An 18,210-nucleotide genomic window follows, 5' to 3' on the forward strand; every position below is an offset into this window, starting at 1 on the left:
GTTACACAAAATAACCGCTAAGAAGTTGTTAGGCAACGAAAGCGCATTCCCGGATGCGTTGGCAACTAGTGTGACGACAAGAATGCCAATCAAATCGACCATAATTCCAATCGATGGTTAACGGTTCCGAATTACTAACTTTCTCTAATGAAACTTTGACGTTCTGCTATTCCACCCTTCGACTTCTGATCATCTACATCATTAGAACGGCAATTGCAGCCTTCATATTTTCACTTTGCATTCGGCCGGATCCTTTAAAGAGCACCCGAAAATGCGAAAATAATTAACAATCTGTAACTGGTCGGAGACACTCGCAGCGGGTTTCTTGCAGCCACCGAAGAGAGGGAGAGTTTGCGTAATCGATTATTCCTCCGACTCGAAGAGAACTTCGCTAGGCTTTAAATCTCTGTCCACCGAAAATTCTCTTGTATTTATCGTGTAAGAGGTCCATTTTCTAGCTTTCCGGTACGTATCAACCGCTAAATTCCTTCTATTGCACACCGGCGAATTTCTTCCACTCCGAACCTCTTATCCGGTAAAGTATGGCTAACGTTTATGCAAATCATACGAGACGATGCTCTCATCCATTACAGTTAAGGACCACTAAAATAGCCATCTTTATGGTGCCATAAATTCGCGATTACGGCCGTTGAAGTGCCATTTCTCCTAAATATTCGTTATCCGAACCATTAAGAGACAGAGGTCCCGGCGCCCCGTCCGGAAATTTTATAATTGAATTACCATTTTCTCTTTCCCGTAATGTAAAAGTAGAAATTGTAACTTTTACGGCTCTTAAACCTCCTCCTTTAGAAGTGTTTTGTTGCGGCTCCGATGGGGAATCCACCGGCCAACTTGTTAACATCTTTCCGTCTTCCGCATCTAAAGCTAATTGCTCGTTTACCTCTAAATTTTTCCACGGAATATTCTGGCACCCCTCATTTAATCTCTGGAAAAAAGCCAGCCCGCTCCCGATTTACCGGACTGGATAAGCAACGATCCGTCATTCGTGCCAAGACTTAAGCACGGGAGTAGCTAAAATTTCTGGAATCCGTCTGGTCTCGGTGTCGGGGAAAAGTTGGGCTTTGGCGCACGACACGCGACGAGACGCGAAGATTTGTGTCCGGGAGTAGAAAATAACCGGAGACCAATTTGGAATGGGCTGAGAGGAAGAGAATGGCAATTGGGAATATGGGAGGAGGAAGCGGTATTTTCCTCGTGTAGGAGACGGATGCAACCATTCTCGACAGTGGTGAGGATCTCGTCACTTCGGGGACCGACTCACCTCGGCGCGGGAAGTTCTTTTTTCCGGGGCCAACGGAATCAACAGTTACCGGCCACGTCATCGGGGGTCGATTAGACCGGAAGTGACGCCGGACGAAGGCAGCGGCGCCATCCGACACCCACATCCGCTAATAAGGGCGTTATTACTTTCTCGGAGCGGCGTCACATCGACCAATCCGGAGTCTCCCCCATTTTAGCCGAGCAGTCGACGTCGTCGTCGGCCAGAGCGCCTCTGCCGTAACAGGGCGATGGACGTGGACCAGATCCTCCGTGACGTAGGCGAGTACGGCCGCTACCAGCAGCTGATGCTGTGGTTGGTGCTGTTACCAGCTCACCTGCCTTACGGATTTCACAGTTACAGTCAGCTCTTCATGACTCTCACCCCCGATCACTGGTGTGCCTCCGCCAACGCCTCCGACCACGGGCGCCACAGTTGCGATTCCTCTCTGCGAAACTCCACGCAGCGATGCCTGGACGGGGTGGTCTACGACCAGTCACGCATCGGTCACGAAGACACCGTGGTCACGCTGGTAAGTGCTCCGTCTCGGCGTAACGCGCGCGAAACGGCAGCGCCGGTTACGTTAAATAATATTCGTTTTGTTCCATCGGGGGCCGTATCGGTCCATCCCTTCCTCCTTTGTCCGCTCCTCCGGCGGTAACAAAGGCACCCTTCCAGAGCACGGCGCTTCTCCCACCCTCGCCGGCTCCGCACGCTGGCATTTCGCACGGACGACTGTCGGAATGTTACCACACTCCGGGTATCTCCGAAGACGACTCCGAGCTCGTCGATCCTTTTCGGAACGGCGAGTAGAAAGTCCACATCGTTAATTGTCAAATTGTCTCACCTGTGCAGTGGCCACGCGCTTTCGTCACCGGAAAGAAAAGGTTGCCCTTAAGGATTACCGAAGTAACCTTAGATGTCCGTTAATGGACGAGGAACGTCGAGCGTAACAATGCAGTGTCTTCGGAGCCGCGGGGTTTCTATTTACTTTCGTTTTAACGAAGAAAGGTTCCGTTCTACTTCGCCGTAACGAATTCTTCCCGGGAAACGGAACAGAATTCGCGTTCCAATGCTTCTTTTTGCTATAGAAACATTCCTATTACACAAATCGAGCCGTAAAGGTTAGATGCGGTTTACGGAAGCGGAGCATCGAAATCCACTCTCTCCGCTTCCATAGCTCTTTGCAGATAACTTCGCTGCCGAATAATTTCTTCCTCGAACAGCCATTCTACGCTCCTGCATCCTTATTTCTCTCGTCGCTTAAATTCCACTCCCAAAACGTGCGAGTGTGGACGAATGCGGAACGAATCCGTCGTAAGCTAACGAAAGAAAAAACATTTGATTAAATCCGGTGTTGTTGCGAGTTTTAATTAATGTTGCGACGTTTGCTACGGATCCTCGTCTCTTTCTCTCGGGGTCGCCCGACGATGAATAACGTAGATAGATGACGGATCGTTACTTGTCGAAAGAACTGACGGCGCGAGATGGGTGGATCCCGAACTTCCGGAGAGATACTCGTCTCCTTCAGAGACTAGTCTGGAATAGAAAGAAAACGGGGAAAGGTACGAAAGAATCTCTATAGACGGCGCGCGCACACAGTTTAGAAGTAATTATCGCCTTCGACCCGCGGCCGATGCTCCCAATCTTTTTCTCTTCTTTTTTTTTCTTTTTTCTTTTCTTCTATTCTTTTTTTTTCATCTTCTTTCTCTTTTCTTTTTCTTTTCTTTCTCTTTTTTTTCTTTCTTCTCTTTTTTCTTTTTTCTTTCTTTTTTTTTCTTTCTTTTTCTTCTTTTTTCTCTTTTTTCCTTTCTTTTTTTTCTTCTTTTTCTTTCTTCTTTCTTTTCTTTTTTTTTTTTCTTCTTTTTCTTTTTTTTCTTTCTTTTCTTCTTTTTTTCTCTTTTTCTTCTTCTTTTCTTTTTTCTTCTCTTTTTCTCTTTCTTTTCTTTCTTTCTCTCTTCTTTCTTTCTTCTCTTCTTTCTTTTTTTTCTTTTCTTTTCTTCCTTTTCTTCTTTTTTCTTCTTTTTTTTTCTCTCTCTTTCTTTTTTTTCTTCTCTTTCCTTTCTTTTCTTTTCTTTTCTTTTTTCTTTTTTTTTTCTCTTCTTTTCCTTTTCTTTTTTCTTTTCTTCTTTCTTTTCTTTTTTCTTTCTCCTTTCTTTTTCTCTCTTCTTTTCTTTTTTCTTTCTTTTTCTTTTTCTCTCTTTTTTTCTTTTTTTTTTTCTCTTCTCTTTCTCTTTCTCTTTTTCTTCTTTTTTCTTTTTCTTTTTTTTCTCATTTCTTTCTTTTTTTTTCTTTTCTTCTTTTCTCTCTTCTTTTCTTTTCTTTTCTTCTCTCTTCTTTCTTTTTTCTTTCCTTTTTCTTTTTCTACTAACCCACCCACACAGTTTAGAAGTAATTATCGCCTTCGACCCGCGGCCGATGCTCCCAATCTACCGAAAAATTGCTCTCGGTGACGACCCGATAACTGGAGATTTTCATCCTACGCTATTTTTTAGAAAATTCGTCTCTCTCTTCCATAAACACATTTCCAATGTTAAAAACGATGGAAAAACATTCGACTTTTGTGGTGTTTGGATCCTTCTGCCACGCACAGCTTCTATCGTTTGATGTATGGTACGTCCGAGCGTGCATTTTATAAATAACTTCTCCGTTAATGCTAATATTTAGTATCTGTTTCGTGGTATGGGATTTTTATATATTCGATAAATAACGTCAGAGATTAGCCGACACGAACACTTGTACAGTTTTCAATAAAAGATGGTAACAAAAGTATTGTTTCCCATCCTCCTCCGTCGTTTTAGTATTCGGAATATTTTCCGGCGTACGCTTTAACGTTTAGTTTACGTAAAATACATTTTAATACACTGTAAGGTGGCCCGAAGTCCGCGTAACTTACGGGCGGTCGACGAGTTTCGGTCCGCCCTGTAATAAAGTTTATGCGGGTACACTTCTAGGTAAGCTCAAAGTTAGTCGTGCCGCATCAAAATACACGCGGGCTTATTTTAAGGTACAAAACTGTTAGAAACCGGAACTGGCTCATTCACGCAACTCGACGGGCATTTTCGCTAATTTTCACGATTAAATTTATTCGTTTTCTCCACAAATAAGTCGAAAGTAAGTAGTTCCGGCTATTTTAACTCGATTTTTTTCATACTTGTTTGATGCAAATCTCGACGCTTCTCTTCCAATAAATCAATTTTCCCCGTGGCGTATAAAATTGGCCCTAAAATTCGAAAGAAACGGGTGAAAACCTGGCGTAAACTGGCGAAAATTTGAATGTATCGCTGTCGGCGCCCCCGACGAACGACGGATTAGACATCCTTAAATTGGCAGAAATAGTGTTTAACTTCGAAATGAATACGCGGAGAGTATTTCCTAATAAACTCTTTGAATAATGTATTTTCGGTCTCTTAAAATATTCGAGCAACGTTTAATATCCGCAATAAAAAACATTGGATGCCATTTTCCTTAAGCGAATTAAAGTATTGATCAGAGCGCAATTTTTAAAAGCGGCCGGTAAACGTATAATCTACATTTTTTAAATGATCGTTTTAGCCGTTTTTTATAAAGTCGAAATCTTTACTCGAAAGCCAAAAACCTGTAGAAAACTCCGACTGGGCTATCACGATTCTGACGTTTCTTTTGATGGAAACGAGTTGTGCAGAAATTCCCCCGAGAGTAATTTTTGAAAGCCCTTTCTGCTTTCTTCTTCTTTTAAATCCCAAAGATGCTTTTATAAATTCGTCTAAATATAATCTTCTATCGTCCGGGAAGTTAATAAAAAAGTCACACTTACCAAAGCAAATTCTAATGAGTTTTGTACGCCCCGAGTTACGGAGTTACACCGGATTTGTGATGGAAACGTGGCGATTTTTCTGTTTATTTTTCCTTTTTGTACGAATTTTGTAGCGTATTAACGTTAAAGTAACGCTATGTTGTTTGACCGAAATAGTTTCATTTCTGTCAGACAAGATTCCGGGTAAGAATCGAAAGTGAAATGGGTGCTTCTGCAGCTTCTTCGCACTGAAAATGCCGGACGGACCACGTACGGTACGTAACGTTCCGGCGTTAATCGTAACGCGTGACGTAACGTCCCGGTCGTCCTCTTCCGTTTTCTGCAATTGGATTTATTACCGGAGCGCTAGCGGATACCCCAGTTTTTGTGGAAAGTGATCGATGTGTTTTTTGCCCGTAGAGGGGGATTCGATGTGCCGGAAGGAAGACGATTAATCTAATCGTTTCCTCGGGAGTGGGCAGCGTTGCCACGGGGACGTTCCTCGACCTTCCGCGGGGGTAAGCCTGGCGCGATTAGGACGAGAGACGGGACGTTCCGTCGTGACTCTCCCCGGGCGCCCGCCGATTAAATTGGTCTTCTTCCAATCGAGTCGATCGTCCATACATTAGGCGGAGGACCCGTCTAGAGAAAGACGGTTTGTCCGGTTCTGGCAACCGTCCAAGATGGCTCCGGCAGCGAAAATATGGTCAGCGGACAAAATTGATGAGGAAGTGTTGAGTCCGGGAGAAGCCATAAATATTATGTAATTCCGGCCCAGACGTGCCAGAGTTTTCCTGGCCGGGTTACTTTTTATTCCCTTCCGGCCTCCGGATTACGCGCGGAAACGGTAGAAAGTTTACTTTAAGGGTGCGAGCTACTTCGTTGCGGCCGATTTACGGAAGCCCCGGAGGGCTTTATAAGGTTCCTTCGGACGGAAGCCTTAACGAGAAGGGGGAAGTGGATGCGGCCGGGCGAGATGTCAATCGGAGAGGAGCGGAGGCACGGAAGCCTCCGCTCCTCTCCGATAAGCTCATCGATTGTGCCCGGATGGCCAAGATACGGAGGGCGATAAAGCATTCGATATCCATTCTCCGGGACGAGATGGCAGAGCGCGAACCGTCGATGATCTTCTGTGGCTTTCACCCAGCCCATTGTTACCGCCGTGGCAGTTGTTTGCCGGGTTTAATAGGGGTCCCGTTACTACCAGAAACCCGGTTTGGCCTTTGGCTGCCGTCTCTGCCAATTCTTTTACGGGAGCATCTTAGTTCGGCTGCAGACGGCATTTCCGTCCGAAAAATTGGTGAAAGTTTGTTTGGCAAAGTGCGATCTGCTATCGATTTTCTATGGAAGCCAGGGGAGAGAAGAAAAGGCGTATCCCGACCGACGTCGAGGTAGAGAGATTGTCCGCATCACCGCGGCCTCGGGGCAGTAAATCCGCTCTTACCTTCCATTATGGCGGAAGCTCTTTCCTAATCGGTAATTGAGTCGTTCGTGTTTATGTTCCCGCTTTGCCACTTTCCTCCTCCCCTTTCGTGCGTAATTTTCGGAATTGGCCCGAGCCATTTGCCCGCGAGAATGCATTTTCCCGGCAATTGTTCCATTCTTCTGGGAAATATTGGCGGAAATGTTCGATTTTCATTTTTATTTCCGTTTCTTCTCCGTAAAGCCCTCTAATCGTCGTCCTAATGTCGGTACGCCGCACGACACATAAACATTGCAAATTCCATTGTGGTGGCCTGAAAGCCTGCCAAAAATTTCCTAAAGACTTTACCTCTCTTAACCTACTTTAAAACGTTATTTAGAAAAATGCCACTGGCTAAAACGTCTTCCTTGTTTATCGGGAACGTAGATCGTGAATACAAAAGTTTCGGAACCGGACGATATTGTGTTTTCACAAAACCGAATACTCCGTCTAAAATGAGGACGAGTGTGCGTTTAACATCCATCTCCCACTCGTTGGATTCATAAAGAGAAGAGAGGCGTCTTGTTTACCATTTCTAATCCCTTTAAGAGGAACAGACGAGCTGTCGGAGAGTAAACAGGAGAGGCACACTAACTACACAAACGGGAAGAGTCTTAAGATCTCGAAGGAAAGCTCCACGTTTACACGTTTCGTAATAAATTTAAATCCCGGACACAAAACACGCTCCTCGTCCTCTTTCGTACCAGAACCCGCTTCTAGCATTGGCAAAAGGAGTTCCGCAGATTCTGCCTTTATCTTTTACAAATTCAACTGCGTACGAAAACTTCCTTTTTGTGTTGTTTGGCGGCCATACTAGATTACGTCGATTCTTTTTACAATGTGGACGTCTGCCGTGGCGTGTTCTCTGCACATTTCGACCGGTGAACAATGTCTGTAAAGAAATTTCCTACGCGTTTACCGTGTATCGTAATGACTAACGTTTCCTGTTTTGAGTTATTCAAAAAGGCCATCTATTGTTAAACGGTTCTTGTTTCCATTAAACTATTATCGGTTATGGTCGTGCGGTGTGTGCCCAGAAAACGACACACATCACACGCTTCACAGGCCATACAAAGGGAGGAAACGCGTTGGAAGGGAGCGAAAGAGGTAGTTAAGAAGAGACAAGTGGACATAATAGAAATAGGGGAAAGAGAAAGAGGAGATACAGGACGAACACAAAAGAGAAAAAAGACGTACAAGACACCGACATAAAGAAACAGAAGAATACACCGTATCTTCGGCACCGTTTACACCAGGCACACGAGACATTTCGTACGGACTGCCTTATACACGCCATATTCAAATAAGGGTTATGCCTTCCATAATCCCGAGTCGTAGGGGCTACCTTGGTAGGTTTACGCCGATTTACCCTTCCGAATTGCGTAGAAAAAACCATTCATCACTCGGGTTCCGAATAATTCCTCCGGAGCTGCCACGGAACCGATCGATTTCGGCGAGTCGGGTTGTCAATCAGCGGATATTCTCGCTTGTCATCTCGTCTTTGCCTCTTGTCCCGAACGGTTTCTGGATCAGACTCCATCCCGATCCATCATCCATCCCGAGGATCGTCTCGCGCCGCTTTTGCCCGAAAATTATTAATAATGTCGTCGCTCCGTTGCACACTTCATCAATGTCTGACGTCATTAATTCTGCTCGGATTTGCTCCGTCCCAATCCTTATCCGTCTAATGGATATTTGATGACGGGAGTCTTTGTCTTTTCTTTCTTTCTCCTTTCTCCGTGCCGAAATCGGCTTCGACCCCCGACGTCGACACCAGATAATCCGAGATTAACACGAACGTCGGGCTCCCGTGCGGTGCTTGGTATAAAAAATAAATTTAATTCGGAATGGTTTCTAGATATAAAGAATAAAGAAAATGGTGGGGTGAAGAAATAGCACGCGCCAATTGTGACTCGTCGACTTTACTGTAGTTATGGCAGAGTGATCTTTACCGACGACCGAAAGCGAAAATTCGAATTTTTCCTTTATTTTTGCTCTCTTCGTTGGAGAAAAGAAAATACTCCGCATATATCGATGACCGGAGGGATAAAATACCCGGAAAATAGACGATATTTTCATCGATCTATTCAAATTCAAATCAAATCTTCTTTCCCATTTTGTTCCGTAAGAATTCCGCTCTTGTACTGCACGCAGTCGCGAGGCAAACATTTCTCTCAACTCGTTAACTAGAAATTCTTTGAAGAAGCCAAGAAATTCTTCAATATACGAGCATCTTTAAAGGATTCCAACGAATTCGAAGCTAATTTTCAAGGACTCGGTGAAAAATCCTTTCAAGTTTTATTTGTTTTTCCTCTACTTTTACATTATTAAATTGGAAAATTTTCAATCGAACACCAATTAACGATTTTCTAAGACAATTCTTTCTAAAACTTTCACCGGGAAAGCAATTTTTTTCTAAAATTATATTTAAAAAGAATCTCGGAAAGGAACTTAAAGCAGTTCCAAAATCTCGAGAGAATTTGAAGAAATTCTCTGCGAAATGTATCATTTTTAGGAAACGTATAAGGAATTCCGTTTAAAAGATAGGAAGGTAAGGAAGAAATCTTAAACTTTTGAAAAATTTTTGAGAAAGTTATCTTAAAAAATCGAAATAATACAACTACTTGGACGTAGCCGAGCATTTTTAGAATTTATTCTTAAAAATTCATAATATATCGACCGGAAACAAGACGATAAGCCGCCATTTCATATCGGAGTCACGATAATCCAGTTTTTTCCTCGGAAAATAGGAGACCAAAAAGCTGAAACAACTAGAAGGAACCCCGACAGATTTTTACCGAAATCTCATATAAAATATCGTAAAAAGATGCCGAAAAGAAATGGTTTCTTCTACTTTCTTTCGTAGAGACACCGTAAAAATACGGAAGGAGCGGGAGACCTTAATTGTTTTCTGAATTTCTTTACCGGATACGAGAGAAGTCGGAGTCGAGCGACGGCAAAAATCCCGAAAGTAATGCGGCCTCCGGCAATATTGATTGACTAAAGTTTTCGGAAATTGAAGAAGGCACCGAAAACGTTTTTTTCGCTTCTTTTTGTCGAATGGAATCGGCAACTACGCCACTTTCTCCCCTTTTCCAATGCCCCCGACCCGAATGGCCCGTCGTTTAAAAAGGTATCGCGAGAAGGGGAGACTTCCGCCCGAGGGAGCGTGCGATTTACCTTCTCGTCGGTAGTCGAGTAAATTGGGAGGAAGCGAAAAGTCGCACTCGTCACTTTTTAATAAGCAAAAAATTGGCGAGAGTCACGCGTACCCGAACGAAACCGCGATCCTCCTCTACGGCAATCTACCGGATCTGTCGGGTAATTAAGGCAGTGCGGACGCCTAATTACCACGTGATAAATGGCGTCCCGATGGCCGAATTATCGGATGGGGTCGAAACGGTTATCCTACAAACTAGCGACGTATTAATTCCGATTAGTCACCGGCCGTAGAAAGAATATTCTCGTCGGTTAGGCCGAGCAATCCGCCGAATTTTAACCACCGGGCCAAACTATTACCGTTACGTCGCCGGGAGGAGAGTTCGAATGGCTGGCTACCCACGAAGTTTACGCGGTAGGACGATTAGAATCCTTCCGTGCGAGAACACTAGCTGGATCTGAATTTTACTCGGCAAAGTCCTCCATTAACCGTTCTCTAGCGATGCCAACACCTGTCGAATCTCGTAGCACGTCCGCTTTCTCCACACCCTGTACTTAAGGCCTTTCACTCGGAGTGTAATTTCATCCGCGAATGGAAACCTTCTCGCGGCGGGCGTGGTGCAACTCTACAACCGACAAACTTGGGAAAGTTGTTCTTTTTCCGGCAGCCGTCACACGTTAACGTCCCCATCTTTCGTTTTCCCGAGTCGGTTTTGCCGCCGGATTCGACCCGCGTTAAGGGATGGCGTCGGGTTTTACGGTGACGGAACGGAAGGGAAGGTCTCGGATGGAATTCCTCCCTGGCCTGGCAACGGGGCGCATCGACCCGCAACCGGTCTCCGGACCATAACTCGTGGTTTATAGCATTAATAGCCGCATCGATCGCCTCTAATGGATGTAAATATTGACTGCTAGCAAATTAGCGCGAGACAAAAGATGAACGTGACTTCGATCCGGTTCCGGATGCAAGCCCGACTGTCGGAACACCCCGCATCGGTCGCGTCGCCTCCTCTCCTTCCGGAAAATACCTGTTTTGGCCGGCCGGCGCCTTTTTTCTCCCTTCTTCGCCGCCGGAGGGGACGGTTTGGCGCTGGTGTCGTCGTAACGAATGAGTCGAGAGGCGCATCGGCCGGAGCGACGAGATGTTTATCCGTCCGGAAACGCCATTATTCGTAGTTCTGTTTGCTTTCCTAACGAAGATCCGATAATGAGGACGCGATCCCCCGCCTAATGGTGGCGAGCCGTGTTCCCGTGTCGGATTAGCTCCTTAAATTGTCGACGACGTTTCTCTTTCCTCGTTTAATTTCTTCTCCCAAATGAATATGGCAATAACGCTCCCCACTCTATTAGCGTCCAATTGCTTCATTTTTCTCCCCGTCTTTCCGCAGCTTCTAGTTATTACTTTGCAGATGAAAGCGATTCCCTTTCCTCTCTCCCCCCATAAATTTCCCGAGGGGGACGATCGAAGAGCGACCGGAGCAGAAAAAGAAAATTAAGGACGTGTAATCCTGCCTTGACGACTGATCGAAGCGACTGACAGACCTTTTATTAAAGGAAATTCTCGACGCCCATCGATCCTCTCCGGCAAAGTGTTTACCAAATATCGTTTTTCCACAGTCGGATACGACGCTTCCGGCCTTTGCCACCGCTTCGCATTCGCAATTCCGTCTACGGAAGAAAGAAGAAAAGAGGACGATTCGAATTCTTCTCTAGTTCGACCTCTGCCACGACCTTCCCGTCCAGACAATGTCCGCACCGTCCTTTGTCACCCGGCTTCCGTTCGGGTTTGGCGCAACAGACGGTCGGGAAAAGAAGAGCTTTCCTACTTTTCTGAAATAAAGCTCGTGTGGAAGAGTTCGCATCCTACTCTACCCTCTTCGCCGACGTATCTATCTAGACGTATAATTGTACAGGAGGTGACGGCATCTCGCTTTTCGAATTGCTTCCCGCAGAGTGTGGTCGATTAAGGGAGGGATCCGCATCTTACTCTAATCCTTCGTACTGCCGTTAATATTTTCTACGAGTTAACGAGCTTCTTTATTACTCTCGTTGTCACGCACCCCGTCTTTCATTTCCGAATCTCGAACTTGTTCCTGGAAAATTTAGCGCAACGGAAAGAGTGCCACTTACTTTGATTTCGAAGGTTCTCCGACACGACACTGGCAACCTGTTTCTTTTCTAGTCATCACGATAATGCTTTCCACGGAAGTCACGACGTACATTTCTCTTATTGTCACGCACTCCAACAATTCTCCTTTCCTTTGACTTCCATCTTCTTGTCGTTTTCAAAATTTATCGAAAGCGTTTTTGCTTGGCGCAGCAAACCGACTTTAAATCTCCGTCTCTGTGGGAGGGAAAGCCAAAGGGTACAGCGCCTAAAGCGTATAGAAGAGCAAATAATACCTAACTTATAACTTCGCCCCGAACGTGCCTTTCTAGATCGAAGTTCTTATTGAAAACCGGATCGATTTCATTTTTTGCCAACTTCTACTTTTTGGCCAGAGCATTTGGTAATCGAAACGATTTAATTGATTAAAAGTAGGCTACGCCGAGAGATTTATTTATTTAAGGGGCCACCCTTAATCTGTTTACGGTGTTTCGTTTAGAGCAATGCGAATCGTAAACCGAATTTGTCAAAGCGTTGCAATTTCTGTATCCAACGAGAAGGATCGATAATGAGGACCTGGACCGTGGGAATCTCGAGCAATTTTGGGAAGTTAACTGAACGGTAAAGTGAATTTCGGATCACCCTGTATTTATTTTGTGAGACGTAGACAGAGATGCCAGAGTAAGGCAAAATCGAGGAATAAAGAACAAACTTCGGTCACGCCAAATAAAAGAAGGGTTAAAATAGCCAATTTTGAAGCGTTTGATTTTCGAAACGTTGAATAATATGCGAAAATAGTATCTCCACTCGGGAGGGGAATAAATAATAGAGTTAAGATCCAACGAGGAAATTTTGTTAAGGCTACTCGTTCCAACAAAAACGCCCTATCTTAATGGAATTCTTTTTTAGGGGTCCTCGCGTCAGGCAAATAGCATTAGTCGGCTCTTTCCGACCCCTTTTTCTGTTACAATTAAGTTAGCATCTACTTCGTTCGTCGTTTCTTCCGCTGAAACATCGAGCTTTATCGATGCAAATGCCATAGAAAAATCGGGATTTTTCTTTGCTTTCGAGTCTCTAGTTAGTTCTTGGTATCGATCTGCCATTTTTTCCCCTTCTCTTCTATCGAGTAATTGATCTTTAGACAGAAATTATGACAGTAAATTGTGCCTATCAAATTCAATAAGATCATTTTGCTTAATTCTTGAGGAGGAAATTATTATGTAATTAATAATAAAACGTTCTCGAGCACTTAATTCGTTCGCTTTACGCAGTGTCGTCGACGATACACCGAGTCCGCACCACTTTTAAACACGAAACGTTTTCAAATTAACCATTTAAAACAATTAAAATACAAAAAAGTATATCAAAATTCCACTCGTTTCTGTACAAAATTGACACTTTAATCCAAAATTCTATTTCCTAGCCATCGATACTTGCAGACTATAAAGTTTATACACAATCGAATCCTCGAAAACACGCGTTTAATTCGCAGAATCTCGTCGCTAACGCCTACACCGTCCTTTCAAACTTAAAAGCCCTCTCTTGAGCTCTCGATGCACCATTATATATATAAAGTTTCTAAACACTTCCATCGGTAAAATGTCCAACGATATCCTTAATAGATTCTCCATAATACTTCTCATTCACTGTATCGACCTCTTTAACATCTCCTTCAGCCTTTCGAGATCGCATTACTCGTCACGTACGGAGAAATTCAACACGGAAACGTGAGGAATAGAAAATTCGGGGGAGTAAATCGTCGCAAGACATTATTTAATATTAAATTTATACGAACCTCGATGTTACGTTACGTAAAAACGATCGTTTGTCGACTGGCAATCCGGCGAAATAAGAAAAATGGATGTAAACACGTCTCGAAATTTTCGTCATCAGCATTTTCCCACGCTCCCGCCTATCATCCGTAACTTAGACGGTCGATTAGAACTTCTTGTCCACCCCTTTTCTACTGTATTAACGAATCGCAGCATTTTCTTAGTGACCCACCTGGAAAAATCGAATTTAAAATTACAAACACGCATCGAATGGCAGGGATGCGTGCTTTACCATTCTTTTCTCTTCGACCGAACGGGGGTGTTCTTGTACGAAAAGTGTTTCCCCCCTTACACCAGAAAGTTCGGAAAGTAACAGCGATCAAAAAGATGACGTATCTATCACAAACAGCGGTTTTGATTTTCTGTCTGAAATACTCGAATTTTCCGACAGACGAGACAGCTCAGCGGGGCAAACTACTAATGACAATAGGGAATACGCGCACTGGGGTGGAATTCACTTCGACTAAGTTTGGACGCGTCCAATTTATGTTAGACAGCTCTCCTCCTCCTCGTCGTCTTCTAACGTTTTGCTCCTTTACAAATCCCACCCTTTGAAGCTCGAGTCCGGATATTGGCTGCGGGCATTAACAGTTGGTAAAGTGTAGAAAATAATCGCGTGGAGCATAATTTCCGATGTTGGAAAGCGGGATAAAAACGTTAGAGACGATGGCACCGGTTCTTTTCCTCTCTTTCTAGACTGGTGAATGGAGAGTGTGTTAGAGCCATTCTCCGGATGGAACAGGCTGATTGGACTTTGCTCCTACTTTTCAATATATAACGTTCCGGACTAGATTGTTCGTCTTCCGATTCCGGAATTACATTCCGGATCCGCTAATCGCCATCTACAACGCGATTCCTCACCCGGAAAAAATGGAATTTATATTTATATAAAAAAGTGAACCGAAGATCGGTTGCTGCCATTCGGGAATTGAACAGTCCAAAAAAGCTGAAAGAACTTGGAAAAGTACGTCAAAATCCCTGTTTTCAATTAAGTTTCTTCTTTTTCTAGTGGGATTTAGTTTGCGAACGTTCCTGGCTTCCTCCGATGGCACTGACACTGTTCGAGTTCGGTGGGTTCGTAGGTCAATGCGTATGCATCGCTGTGGCCAATAGGTAAGGATTTTGCTATCGTCGTCCTTGTCGGGCCTACGTTTAATCCCTCTTTTTAAAAATTATTTTTAGGTTCGGACGGCGACCGACCTTCTTCCTCTTTCTAGGAGTCCAGTGCCTTTTCGGCGTCCTGACTTGTATGGCCCCGGACTTCCTGTCTTTCGCAGCCTTCCGCTTCATGGTTGGCCTCACTGTCTCCGCCGTGGTGTCTTCTCCCTCTATCCTGGGTATATCGATTTTGACGTAACTGTTTTAGATTCTCGTTTCACTTTCCTAATTCGATTCTGATGCATCTCTTCAGCTCGCGAGATCGTAGGGCCTAGCCTAAGAATTCAAGTCTGGTTGATGAGTTACGTGGCACGCAGTTTAGGCACGCTCATTCTTTCCGGAATAGTGTTCCTGGTCAGAGATTGGACTCATCTAGCATTGGTGACGACGGTGCCCTTCTCCGCCTTCTTCCTACACTGGTGGTAAGTTCTCTAGAGTCTGTTCGAACACAGATTCAATACGTCTCGTCTCGATTCGTTCGTTCATTTTCTAGTACGTGACACTTTCCTTTCTTACCATTGAGTCCTGTCTTAGCGTACCTTTGCTTCGTCTGTAACAATAAATCTTTATAAAGCTACCACGTGCAAAGGAGTCCCGAAAGAAACTTTCAGGACTCCTTTGCACGCGTATAATACACGTAGGAATATTCTTTTTCTAGTTTCTTAGCCGAATTCAACACTTTTGTATTGAATAACTAAAAGTTTTCGACTAGAAAGACAACGCATGTCTTCTTGTACGACATCTGTTGCTTATATGTAAGCATCGAGTGCCACTTGCTTCGGAACGGTATTTGACAAGGCGAGTAGAAATTGATGCCACCGACCGGAAAAAACTCCTGCTTCTCTTGGAGGCTTCGAGTGCCGCTACAAAGATAAATCGTTCCTAAAATCCAGGTAGAAAGAGGGTTAAGCACGGGTCAAAGAGCAGAAACACAAAGATAGATCTGAACAAATCCAGGTTCTTGTGCTATAAATCGGATCGATGGATGGCGACAAAGTTAAGGTTTGTTTAAAAAAATTACGAAATTAAAATTTTTTCTTCACTTCCTTTTCTAATAAACTTCTGCAATTTGCGCGAACGGGTGATCAACTTTTTGACAAGACGTTTTGAATTGGTTAGCCAGAGAAATAAAATACTACTATTTACAATAATCCAGCAGTTGGTCAGGGTTCTTCCAGAGTCCCCAAGATGGCTGCTTTCGCGAGGGAGGTACGAAGAAGCAGACAGACTACTCAGAGCTATCGGGCAGAGTAACGGCAAGACTTTGCCTCCCGATTACATAGTCAACTTAAAGGTAAATCTTGCACCATCGCTACGAAGGTAGTTTTACTGTTTATTAATACTCATTCCATTGTAGAGAAGGTTTCGAGTGGAAAGCGTCCTGCAGGACGAGAAGAAAAAACAAAAGGCAAATAGCATCGGCGTAGTCGACCTATTCAAAACACCCAACTTGTGCAGGAAGACCAGCACTATAATCATCATCTGGTAAGTAATAACGCCCCCCTTTAACTCGTGCGAGATTTTTAAAATTATACTCGCTTTAGGTTCACCAGCACGGCCACTTACGTAGGACTGACATACTATTCTCTGGAACTAGAGGGAGAAGCTCATCTTCATTTCTTCCTTTCCACGGTAGCCGAAGTGATGGCCATTTTCTTTTCCACGTGTCTGCTGCATCGATTGGGAAGGAGATGCACGTTATGCCTATGCTCGGCCCTAGGTGGGACCGCATCCTTATGTATAGCCACAGTTAACAAAGGTTTCGTTAAATTCTCCTCTCTAGACCCCGTGACTTTCAAAAATAACGACGGGATCCTTTCCAGGTACGGCGACTGCCTTGATTTTGTACTTCGTAGCCAAACTCAGCATATCTTCCTCCTGCGTGGTCCTTCCTTTGTGGAGTTCGGAATTATTGCCCATCGTGATAAGGGATCAGGGTCTGAGTATGGTCGACGCTTTCGGGCTCCTAGGACCGGTCATCATGCCTTTCATCATGTATCAGGTGTGTTATCGTCTTAACTCGCGTCGAACGTGAATAATTAGATGGATTAACCCAGTGGCGCTACTCATTGGTAGGTTGGGAGGTTGGGCTCCCGAAGGACCAGTTACCGGAAGGATACTGTATACGCCACCGGGTTAATCATCCCTTTTGCCTTGGAAAAGGGAGATTAAAAAAAAGGAACTCACTATAGTTATGTCTCTGCTCCGACTAGGGTAGACGGTATCCAATTGTTCCACTAGCAGCACTGGGAAGTTGTCAGTTAGTGGGTGCTCTGGCAGCCTCCACCTTACCGGAAACACTTCACCAAAGAGTGCTACACACAATCGAAGACGGTGAAGAGTTCGGCAAACACTGGACGTGGAAAGACTGCGTGAGATGTGGACCGCCGAAGTAAGAACGAGGACCAACGAGTAGCTTTCGATGAAACACTCGCACTTATTCATTCGGATTGTTTCTTTGCAGATTGGAGAGCAAAAATGGCATCTTGAAGAACAAAGGACCTCCGCCGCAATCGCCCATTTTAAGGTGAGTGCCACGAGTATATACGTCGGCAAGACCAACAAGTCACGCAACTCGTACTTTTCTTTTAGCCTACTGAGACGACAAGATAGTCTTCGGTGTACTAATTCCAACGAAGGAGATCCCGATCCAAACGAATGCCCGTCGGAACAAGGATCCTTAGTGGAAACCGTGTTGGTAACGGTTCTCTAGCAGAGGATTCCCAAGGGATGTAGCGCGTTACTTTGTTATTAGAGCCAATAAAAATCGAGGTGCTGGGTTTCCTCGACAAATCTCCTTCCTGTGTCGTCATCCTTCGGTAATACGTAGTTGGCGCGAATGGTTCGGTTTTTCGCACAAACTATAACCGGGAACATCTTTAAACGGACGAACAAATGAATTTTTCTCGTGGTGAAAGGCACTCTTCCTTCTTACTGCAATCAATTGCTTAATCAGCATCGGGTGTATAAAATCATTAACTTTGAAAGTATCAAAATCTCCAGAGACAGCTCTTACTCTAAACAATTGAAGTCGGTTATCGAGTCGGACAGCCAAGAGGAGCCGAGCAATTATTTAAAGGTCCTAGAGGACCCTGTTGCATCAGGATGTAACGTTCTAGCGTGTCTCCATTAGTAAATAGACGAAGTGACATTCTTTCTCCGATGGCACTTTGAGACGTTTAAACGCAGAACTTGCCTTCCATCCAAAATCAATTTAAAAGAATCGACCGTTTTCCTCCCTTTCCTCTTTCCCGAAAGGCTGACAAATAAATTTGTCACCAATTAGTCATCCGGAATGACAACAATAAAAGGGGAGAGGCTACAAGCGGCAGTAACAGATTTCTTTTCTGAGTTTCACTCACTCTTCAAAAAATGACGTCAGGGAACCGAGCCGGTGTCTTGCGGGGAAAGTCGAATAAGCTGCGAGTGGCGAGTTTC

The 18,210-nt window shown here is 44.4% G+C and overlaps 1 protein-coding gene across 3 annotated transcripts; it reads left to right on the plus strand.

Moving 5' to 3' along the window:
- The first annotated feature begins 1,503 nt into the window (after window positions 1-1,503).
- On the plus strand, window positions 1,504-17,569 carry LOC136974597 (beta-alanine transporter-like). Of its 3 annotated transcripts, none has more exons than XR_010880661.1 (11): window positions 1,504-1,811; window positions 14,624-14,727; window positions 14,797-14,951; window positions 15,026-15,194; window positions 15,940-16,066; window positions 16,130-16,257; window positions 16,317-16,531; window positions 16,596-16,774; window positions 16,991-17,164; window positions 17,237-17,299; window positions 17,365-17,415. XR_010880661.1 is itself a non-coding variant. In XM_067269526.1 (11 exons), exons 1-11 carry the CDS (start codon window positions 1,530-1,532, stop codon window positions 17,483-17,485), a joined length of 1,722 nt encoding a protein of 573 aa, XP_067125627.1. In that variant the 5' UTR covers window positions 1,504-1,529; the 3' UTR covers window positions 17,486-17,569. The 3 variants fall into 3 exon arrangements, 2 of the variants coding, with proteins under 2 accessions (XP_067125627.1, XP_067125628.1); XM_067269526.1 differs by having other exon boundaries at window positions 16,986-17,164; window positions 17,365-17,569; XM_067269527.1 differs by lacking the exons at window positions 16,991-17,164; window positions 17,237-17,299; window positions 17,365-17,415 and adding an exon at window positions 16,849-16,977.
- The last annotated feature ends 641 nt before the right edge of the window (window positions 17,570-18,210 follow it).

The sequence above is a fragment of the Centruroides vittatus genome, unplaced genomic scaffold, assembly GCF_030686945.1.
Source record: "Centruroides vittatus isolate TY-2023 unplaced genomic scaffold, ASM3068694v2 contig_351, whole genome shotgun sequence".
NCBI lineage: Eukaryota > Metazoa > Arthropoda > Arachnida > Scorpiones > Buthidae > Centruroides > Centruroides vittatus.